The sequence below is a fragment of the Aulonocara sp. 'chitande type north' Nkhata Bay genome, linkage group LG4 (assembly GCF_057382095.1).
Source record: "Aulonocara sp. 'chitande type north' Nkhata Bay isolate Kocher_YH1m ecotype deep benthic linkage group LG4, A_spYH_male_GT1.1, whole genome shotgun sequence".
NCBI lineage: Eukaryota > Metazoa > Chordata > Actinopteri > Cichliformes > Cichlidae > Aulonocara > Aulonocara sp. 'chitande type north' Nkhata Bay.
In genome coordinates, this window is record NC_141347.1 from 26,428,330 (window position 1) to 26,438,694 (window position 10,365).

At 39.0% G+C, this 10,365-nt stretch overlaps 1 protein-coding gene across 2 annotated transcripts; it reads left to right on the forward strand.

Annotated features, from left to right (window-relative positions):
- Positions 1-2,907: 2,907 nt before the first annotated feature.
- Positions 2,908-9,755, forward strand: LOC147332761 (uncharacterized). Of its 2 annotated transcripts, XM_086289477.1 has the most exons (15): positions 4,407-5,628; positions 5,775-5,851; positions 6,044-6,153; positions 6,712-6,855; positions 6,937-6,982; positions 7,099-7,161; positions 7,268-7,352; positions 7,466-7,552; positions 7,956-8,021; positions 8,168-8,248; positions 8,375-8,431; positions 8,524-8,577; positions 8,910-8,990; positions 9,293-9,377; positions 9,477-9,755. In XM_086289477.1, exons 2-15 carry the CDS (start codon positions 5,794-5,796, stop codon positions 9,531-9,533), a joined length of 1,074 nt encoding a protein of 357 aa, XP_086145603.1. In that variant the 5' UTR covers positions 4,407-5,628; positions 5,775-5,793; the 3' UTR covers positions 9,534-9,755. The 2 variants fall into 2 exon arrangements, with proteins under 2 accessions (XP_086145602.1, XP_086145603.1); XM_086289476.1 differs by having other exon boundaries at positions 2,908-5,628; positions 9,293-9,755.
- Positions 9,756-10,365: the final 610 nt, after the last annotated feature.

Consider the following 10,365-nt stretch of genomic DNA (forward strand, 5'->3'; position numbering starts at 1 on the left):
CACACAGGCAATATTCTTCTAATTCCTAGTTATGACTGAGGTGAGCTTGTGAGTAACTTGTGTGTGTAATACTGATCCACTAGCATCACTTGCCAAGGAAAGCTTGTGTATAATTGGCAGATTGAGGACACTCATTAGAGTACAGTAAGAAGCTGATATTATATTCAGCAACAGCAGTGACTCATTATCATATCTGTCGCATGGTCTTATCTTCTTTTGTAATTTGTGTCTCAAGCATCTCTTGAAATGAAAGCTTTTTCCTCTCCTCCCTCCCCAACACTACCGGACAACAGATGGACTGCACGCACTTTTACGATGGATTGTTTACAGTTATTTCATATAATTGTCGAACAGTGTCAGTCTGACAGTTACAACTCTGCTCTTTGCCTCTGTCCTATAATTATGTTTCTCCTTCCCCTTGGTTTGGTGGCAGATGATGACAGCGGTGGAAAAGCCAGGAGAAAAAACCTCCTGCTGGAAAATGAGGACTGATGGCAGTGACAGGCAGATGATCCCAGGCCAGGAATCACAGAGGCATCTACCTGTCTAGACATTGAACAACTGGCTAGAAGTGGCATGTTGAAAAATGTTAAAAATGTAATGTGGTTACATTTAACTTGTTGAAGGTGTGAATCACCTGCTTTCATGGATTTCACTGAACTGAGTGCTATTCAAACACCATAAAACTTAAGAGTGAAAACTGGCTTTTTTTCCCCACCATAAATATTTGACATGTAGAGGAGAAAATTCAAAGGTGAACTAATAACACAAATGGCAGCACCACTCAATCTGAATATCCCGGTAAGGTACCAGAGCCCTGGAAGTAAGGCATCTAAATGACACGTATCCATTGTTAATGTTAATGTGGGCTTTTTAAGCTGCTACGTGTCAAAGTAGCTGCTGTGAAAATGGCCAAGTGGCACACTGGTTTTAATGAGAAACTTTAAATGGTTTAAAATGTGCCTTCTATGTAGTGTTCTGCTGTACTACTCTCCATTCTCTCTCCAGTTTTTCAGGTGAGTGCCTCGCTGATCCGCAGCACAGCCAAACACAAGGCTTTGCTTATTTAACAATAAGGATCAGCCAAGTGTGAACAGCTACACAAGAGCTGGCCTAACCAAACATGACACTGATAGACATACGGACTTAACTGACATTTTAAAGCAAACCAGCAGCCCCCTGTTTACAAATCCCCGACCCCAGATACTCCATTCACAGTGTGTCCAAGAAAGGCTGGATACTGTTGTGAATCACAGGGAACAGTACAGAGAGCAGCTTCTAAACAAAATTAACCGAATGGGTAATTTGATGTGAATTTCTTGCATACTTTCTCAGGAGTCCATTTAATGTGCAGTGCATGCCAGTGCTTGTAAATGTGCTTGTGCGTGTGTGTCTCAGAACAAATGGTAGTGTTTGTGAAATGTGTTGTACTATGTGCATGTACGGATGCTGTGTGTGACGTTGTGTGTGTGTGTGTGTGTGTGTGTGTGTGTGTGTGTGTGTGTGTGTGTGTGTGTGAGAGAGAGAGAGGCTACAGAAACAACAGAGGGCAGGATATAAAAATCCTGATTGTTTCTGAGGGATTATCCTTCACAATGCACAGCTTTATCACAAAGCCTCGATTGCTGTAACAAGACACGCTTGCCCTGGGTTTGCCCAGCCAAATACTAAGAATCCTGAGTTACCCCAGCAGCGAATCACAAGGGGGGGAAATGAAGAGCGCAGAAAAAAGAAACACAGGGGAGAAGGAGAGCAAAGAGTCGACACTAGATCGAGTGAGTGGATTGAGAGGGAAAGCGGAGAAGAATACACAGAATAAGGATGGGAGAGAAGTACACAGAGAAAAGCAGGAGTTGAACAACTTCAACTGGAGGCCATGCCTCAAACAGGGGTTTGTTTTCTGACAGCGATCCCTCTCAGGAGATTTGGCTGGAAAACATATTGCAGTTATAGAGCCTGTCCAAGTTGCGCAACATGTGCTTCAGCACCATGTGAACAAAAGCTGCTGTGCATCATAGCATGCTGTGCTGCGACTGTTTTGCGTGGCATAGCCTAACGCAGGTCCACTAAGCTTTTGTATTAGAATACTGATAGGCCCTCAGGCTGAGATTTAAATGTAAGCAAACATCTGCCAGATATATGAGGTTTGGCAGTGTGGAGGAGAGGTGCTTTTTATTGGATCATTTTATTTGCTTCCTTTTATAAGACTTTCTCAGTAGGATCAGGTTGCTGTGCCTGATCTTACCAAACTCTGCAAAGGGGAGCTGTGGTTTTGGCTGACTGTGGAAGGGGCTTTAATATGCGCACATTGTAGAAAGTGGGTTTGGGTGTGCAGAACGTTGTGTGAGGCCGTGTGATTAAGCGTAGTCATATATTCCAGTGACAGCTTCATTCCTTTCACATGTGAAGAATATTTGTTTAGATTTGCAAATTTACTTTAGATAATTGTTCATTTGTTGGTTTTTGAAGTGCCATTATGTAACCTCGTTGCATGCTTGTGTATTACAGAGCACAGTGATACATAACTGTAAATAACGAGATGGATGTCATATTTGTGCACATATTTCTCTGTAGGGGAGCATGTGTTGATGTTGAGGTGTTTGGTGTGCTGGCAGTGTGCAGATTTCCTTCTGTGATATCAAACCTGTCCCAGTGGGGGTTTCAGGCTTCACACTGAGCCAAATGGACAGACTAAAGTTTTGCAGCAATCCCAGCGCAACATGCTAGTTCTCCAAACTTTGCTCTCCTTTGGTCTTGCACTGAGAATAAGAGATGATACTTTTTGCCATTTTATGTGAATACACCCCTGCTGACTCTTTGCTTTCCCTTTTAAACCCAGGAAAATGGAAAATGCTATGATTGGCTAATATAACTAGTAAGATTGCGAACATGATACTGTTGTCTTAAAAGCAGTTACTCTTAGTCTATATAGTATATACTGTTTCGGTTTACCGTGGGGGTATTTTAAAACCGTTGTGGAACTATGCAAACACAAGTGGGGTACTGAGCAGCCAGCGCTATTGTTTCAGACCTACTCAGGATTCTTGGGATGTCGCTTTGCCTCAGCTTTGACTCCACAATTCACACCACACACCCCATAGTGTGCTCAGATTTTGTTTTAACCCGAGGTCTAGAATAATAAACTGCATTTTAATTAGGCTGATTTGCACCTTTTCTTTTGCTCTTGAAAACAGTCTGCTAAAAAGAGGTAAAACAGAACAGAAGAGATGGTATTTAGTTTATGCAGCAAGATGAAAGCTGTTTATCTCTCATCACGGCTTTTATGAACGGAGCAAGAAGGGAAAAGTTCAGACGGGCAGTCAGATGACTCAAGCAGCAGTACTGTAATCACTGATTCACACTAAAAATCCCATTTTAACTGTCTGGAATCTATTCAGTGAGATGTCAGACCTAGATGCATGATGTTTGTAAGAGCAAACCCGTGTCATATGGCCATGTTTGTAGCTTTGTGTGCGTTTGCAGGCTGTCCTGCGTCATCTCTGCTCTGCTGTGTTTATGCAGAGGCTCCATGGATATAGAGGGACAGCAGAATATCCAACCCCTCCCACTGTCACTTGATATTTACGGGAAATGGATCAGATGATTGGACAAGTTCGCTTCTACACATTTCCCCCCAAAGGGAGCTGAGCCAAGTTCATTTACTCTTTCATTCATGCCCGCTATGATGCTGTCATCTTTATTCATTAAGGATGTAGTCAAGAGGTGATGAAGAGTGATGCAGAGTTAAGCTAGTTAGTTACGCCAAACTGGCTAATAAGCAAATTTCTTCATCTTCACTGTCCCTTTAGATTTTTCCACACTGAAGCCAATGTCATAATTATGTTTAAGGTGAAAACTCCACAGTGCTTTTGAAATTTGCTAGAATATGCTGGCGAATTATTGCCGTGTAATAAACGGAGCAGGGTGAAAGAGAGGTTAGGAGATGGTAGAAGATGACAGATCTGGAGGGAGAGAAAGAGAGAGGGGCCCGTATCGAGTGACACAGAATACAGTCTGTGTTTTCTCGGTGGACCAGAGAAGATGCAGTGCAAATGAAGCATGCTGCACCATGGCGGCCTCTGCTTTATCTTTGCACCGTGTCTCTGTGTGTTTGCATGAAAGTGAAATGACAGGGGCCTTTTTGAGGCCTCTGTTGTCTCATGGTTCCAATATGTTGGGAGGACTCCATCCACTAACAGTTTCCAAAGATTACACTAGGATAACTTTAGCCACGAATTTTTCAAATGTATCCGTTTGTATGGTAAAAGCATCCTGCTAAAATACAGAACTCATACTGACTTACAACATGTAAGCAATTATGTTTGATGTCTTATGTTTTTCAGCTTTGTTTATAATGAAAGTAACCCTCTGTGGTGATTTCATGTCACTTCACGACAGGCTGTTCAGTGTGTCTGACCCACATGGCTAGGGCCTCCCCTTGTGTTTAGTGTGCAAAACTACAAATGAGAAGGGCACTCAGAGAGTGCATCTTCCACTGAGACTATATATTTCACAGTTTCAAAGAAAGTGATCTGCAACATAAATTACAAGGTTCTTTTTTTAACCACACACAACCTTTTCACCAAGTAATGCAATTTGCCTTGCTGGTCTGTTTTTGTTTTGTTTAGATTTTTGTTTTTCAGCCCAGGGTCTCAGGTCACTTCTGGGCTGGAATAAGTTCCAATATGGTCCCAAAGAGATCAAATTTCAAGCTGGGATATTATGTCCTTCTATTTACTGAATGCTACCACTTTCACCAATGAATAATGACTCAGATACTACAGATACTTTAGGTTAGTAAGAGCTAAAAAGTTTCAAAAATAACCATACGTACATTAAAAAAAACGCTTTAACACCTTTAGCTGAACTATAAGTTGTTTGACTTTACACTCAGACACAGAAGAAGACCCTTAGACCCCTCAATCACTGCATATATTTAGAAACACAAATCCCCCTCTGTTTTTTTTTTTTTTTGGAAATCTCAATACCATGACCATGAGCACTTTCTTATTTTGGGGTCACTGTTGCTTTCATGTTCCACATCTTGTCTAGTTCTCTCTCAGCCCTTGGTATTTCCCTAGCTCCTTTTGTTCCTCCTTTTTGATGTTGCTATCTCTGGTCTGGCTACATATATCATTACGGCCTGTAGAGGTTGTTCCTATGCTGCCATGATTGGCGTGTCTGTGCTGTCTTTCAGTTCAGCTTTCTCGTGCCATTCGTGGGATTTCTCGAATGGTGATGCAATACAGGGGCCTGTCCACCCATGATGGTTCCACTTCCTGTTCCTTATTTTTCAGGTTTCTGCTGTTTGAGGTATTCACTAAACGCATGATCAGTTGTGGCCATCTTCCTGTAACACTCACAGATCTTTGTTGTTTCATCCTGGATTATGGTTCTGACACTCACTAGTCCTCGGCGACCTTACTTCCGCTTTGCATGCTGTCTCAGAGAAGGAGCTTCCTTGTCTTGAAGTCAGTGGGGACAGAGTCTTGGTAAATCTCGCACTTGATGGCAACTTGTGCTGTGGTTTAAAGTTGGCCTACAGTCTTGTTCGAAGTGTAAAAGTGGACGACCGGTCGATTAGAACTTCCTTTTTTTACACAAAGCGATCGAGAAGATTTTTTGAAGGTACGTGTCTAATATACAAAAAGCCCCGTCTGGCCTTTATAAATTTTTGTGTGTATTTTAAGGCGATTAACTCTAAAAATAGTTGTCCTTGGTTAAATTTTCGATTTTGAGCTTTCAAATTTCCTTGTACGAACTTCCTGCTTTAGGTTCGGTTGTCTTCGAAAAATGCTTACTAGAAGCTGCCTGATTTTCCCAATTCTATTCTTCACCGGGAAATCATTAGGTAAGTGATGCAGCATTGTAAATACGTATTTCTTTATAACCAATATCTTATTTTCACTCTTTTTTTCTTCTCGCAACATCTGCGTCATCGTTTCCTGGTTCTTTACTTAATGTTTCCGTTTGCTTTTCATTTTCTTCTTGCTTAACTTTAAAATACAATTAACTTTACGGTTCCCTAATTACTGTCTCGCAGCATGTCATCAGATAAATGCTTCTTGTGCCGACATTAAAACCCTCGGTGGATTCACGTTCAAACATGGATCACTTCCCGAGGGAAGTAAGATTTATGTCTACGACAACGGGGTAGGTTGGCCTCTTTCAGACTTTAAGTGAAAGCACTTTAGGCTTCTCCCTTTTACACCACAACAGGTAGATCTATTTGATTTGCCGAGCCCCCAAGCTTGCGAAGTGAATGTGTAAACCACTACTTTACGTACAAAGAATCACAACATTTCTAATTTAAGGTCCAGTAGATTTATAAATGATGCAAAAATTGCATATATGTCTTCCCCAAATCCCTGTGTGATAGCTACACCAATATGATTGTCTTTTTCCCATCAGACTGGTTTAATGATTGTGGGTGTGCAGTGCTGGAGAACAAAAATTTCCCTCAAATGTGTTACGTGTAAAGTAACAAGCCTGTTTTGAAAATGTTTGGAGTGGACAGTACAGATGTTTGTGTTAAAATGTAATGAGTAAAAGTAAAAAGGGGTCAGAAAAATGAATACACAAAGTATACTTGAAAATTGTAACAGTATAATATAAGTAATAAGTATTTTGTACTTTGTTACTTTGTTACAAAGTATTTGTACTTTGTTACTTTCCACCTTTGACGTTTATTTCTTTTTCTTTTCCCAACAGACCAGTATTGGCCATGCTGAACTGCGGAATCCACCCTCCATTAGGTTGTCATCTGAAGTTGTACACATGGACAACAACTCAGTGACAACAGTGAAGTGCAGAGACATCACAATTCAAAGCATAGTTCCTGATGGATTGAGGAAGGTACTTGTATGAATTAAATCAGAGAAAGTCCTGTTTAGGGGTAAATCTAAAATGTTAACTCGTTCCTCTGTTTCTTTTTAGGGAAAGCCTTTTGTCAAAGAACACTGCACCTATTTCAAAATTATCGGTAAGGCAACCTATTTTTATACTAGAATACATTAATAAATGTTTTCAAATTTAAAAAAAAATATGCCTCATGTTTACATAATATACTGCACAAATCAATCATCTCCTTTTCTTAAGCTGATGTCACAGCTCCAATTAAGACCGATCCCAACGAGTCACAGGCGTTGCCGACCCTCATCTGTGAGTGGATCCCGTGTGCTCATTTTATTGCTTTATTGCATAGCTGTTGTTAGTACTATAAATGGATGTGAATGAATTATAACTCAAGTGTTTTGTGTTAATACAGATTACATTTTGCCAGCCATTCTAGGGATAATCATAATCATAATTGGGATTGGTCTTCTTCTCCACAACTGGAAAGCACATCTGGAGTGAGTTCTATGGCCTTGGCCTGAAAAAATCAAATTATTATTGCCATGTTACAGATTAACTTATATAATGTTTGGCAAAGATTAATAACTTTTTTATGCTTCTTTTTGTTCAGGCAGCAGCACAGTGAAGCCAGTGTTTCTGGGTTTATAATGTACCTACTGACTTGCCTCCAAAAGACAGGAGAGGGACAAGAAACTAGGTCTGTCTTACTTTTAACATACTGCATGTTTCAGCTTACCTGCTTACCAGAAAGTATGTGAATGTATTTGTGTTACAGGTAGTTAAATCCCCTTCAGTGCCTCCAACTTAACATATAAAAATGAATGAATATTAAAAGTTAAAAAGGGCCACATCATTGACAATAATCATTGTACTTTGTTTAACACTTAATGTTAAATAAACTCATTTAAACTGGATGCCCGTTGATGTCACCGGTGTTAATTTAGAAAATGCTTCTTTTAAGACCCGATGAAGGAAGTGACGTTTTACCACAGCTTGGTGACAATGAATTTCTATCAGGCTCTAATTATTGCTTCTGTTTTGTATTTTTATTGTTCTTTGATACTTTGTTATTTATTCTTTGCCATTCTTCTCTTCTGCAGAGCTCCCCCTGGACAGCGTATAGATAATGAGCAAGGCACTGCACTTGAATGTGTAGTTGTTCAAAGGTTAGCCTGACACTTTAGCATTAAAACTTTATCCACTATAACCTTCTTTTTAATCTTTCAGTCCAGACACTGTCTGTGTCTGTGCTTTCTTATAACAATGTGAAGTCTAGACTCTAATGTGCTAAAAGCTACCTTTGTCTGCATAGCACTGAGGCTGATGTCAATACTCCTCAATCCCCCAGCGTGGACCGCAACTTGAGCACAGAGAGAATTCAGCTAACTAAAAAGTGAGAATGAGAATTGGGTTTTGTTTTTTTTTGTTATTGTGCCTAGTGCCTATTTTGTTCTTGAGGTTTATGTCAAGTAAATGCTGTTTTTTCTTGTGGCATCCTTATCTATTATTTGTTTTGCAGTGGAGACATCAGTACCCACAATGTTAGCAGAATCTCTCATCACCGCTCTATGAACAGGTACACTTTTGTCTCTGGTTGGGTGCAAGTTTCTATCATATTTTTATGTTTCCCTTCAGTGTGTACTATTACATAACCCCTATCTCCTTCAGGAACTTCAAGAAAGAACCAGGAGGGGTGAATAGCGACAAAGGACAAAACATTAGGTAAGTCTGTGATGATTTAAATCAAAGCAGAACACATTTTTGTTTCTTGTTTTAGATCTTAAGAGATTGTAATAGCTTCGGTTCAGGCTGTTTGCATGTTATGATGATCAAAGGTGTTAGTAACATACAAAAATAATAACCAGCATACATTTAAGCTGCATGCCATCATGCGTTTATAAAACGATGTAACCAACGGCAATAAAGATGAAAAAACAGACAGTTTTGCAACATTTATGCGTACACATGCACCACTTTATAGAGAATTGAGTAGCTTACCCTGAGGGTTTATCACGCCCATTTGATAATGGCTGTGAATGCTTCTTCATCTTCAGCGAACTGGACACTGGAGGTGCTGCTGGTAATCGTGCAGAACATGATGAGACTGAAGGACAACCACTGCTAACCAGTAAACGGTGAGACTTGCTTGCTTGCGCTGCCACTGAGCTCTCATATAGTAACTATGACTGAGAAGAAATCTGTGTGATTTTCCAATTTCCAGTCTCCTTCATACCTTGTTTAATTTGGCCTATTGCTGCTATATGTTCCACTGTCGGGACTAACTTTACTAACAGGTCTCTGCCTACACATCCCAAATGTCAAAAGGCCAGACTGAACATCAGAGCTTGTCTGACACCCACTCAGAAAGTGAGCTGTGCTGTAACTGGGAAGAGGTTCACGTCTTTATTCCTTCTCTTTCTGTCTCCAACACTTCCAGTTTTGACATGACAGGTGAAGCCGGACCATTGGCGAACAAGGCTGGCTTTGACCGAGACGGAGTCAGCAGGTGCTCAGCTGTACCGGTGAGGAGGAAGATTCCTTTGTACTTTTTTTTTATTATATCCTCTCTTTGTTTTGTTGTTCTTAAGAGATGTTTTTTTTCTTTTCTTTTTTTGTTGCAGAACACTGACGTGGAGTCACAAGAAATACAAGAAGTAGGAACAGGAAGTAACCAATAGCAACAACAACAATATAATAATAATGATGATAAGAATAGTAATAATAATAATAATAATAATAATAATGCATATATTATTTTAATAATAATTATTATAAGACATTGTCACACTATATGTATGTTTGCTTGCATTACCTTTGGGATCAAGTCCAGCATTTTGTTTAAATGATTACTGTCAACCTACAATATTTTTTGCAAAGTACAAACTTGCAATATATTTTTAGCTGAATATTAGTTAAAAATAACTAATATAAATAAATTAAAAATTATATATATATATATATATATATATATATATATATATATATATATATATATGATCTCACTGTGTTATGTGATTACATCACATCTAAAAGTATTTAATGTGCATATCTTTTTTCATTTGCATAAACAAATTTAGGCAATAATTCAACACAGCCGATCAGATAATATTCATTAGGGTCGTTCTTTTCTGACGAGCAATAATTATTTGCCAGATAATTGCAGTAACTGGCACAAACTGGTAAAAGTAAAGTAACAATTACATTATGGCTTGATGAATAAAATAGAAGGCAGTAGATTAATTTAAAATACTGCACAGTGGGAGATTTCTTACTTGTTATTTTAACAGCTTGACTTGACCAAAGGATGGGTGGACCAAGATGCTAGAAAACATACCACATATACAACAGTGGCACAACACTATGTTAACATTATCTATATAATAAATAAGTAATAACATGATATATAATGGTATAATACAAGTATACTGTTAAAGTGCATATAAATATGTATAACCCCACCAAAAATTAAATGATATTATATTATAAATGATTATAATTAGTGGCTTTATT

Excerpts from the sequence above, each read along its gene's own strand:
- LOC147332761 (XM_086289476.1), top strand. The coding sequence starts at position 5,794 with ATGCTTACTAGAAGCTGCCTGATTTTCCCAATTCTATTCTTCACCGGG. Across the intron at positions 8,432-8,523 it reads CATCACCGCTCTATGAACAG|GAACTTCAAGAAAGAACCAG; the intron begins GTACACTTTTGT and ends TATCTCCTTCAG. Across the intron at positions 8,578-8,909 it reads GACAAAGGACAAAACATTAG|CGAACTGGACACTGGAGGTG; the intron begins GTAAGTCTGTGA and ends CTTCATCTTCAG.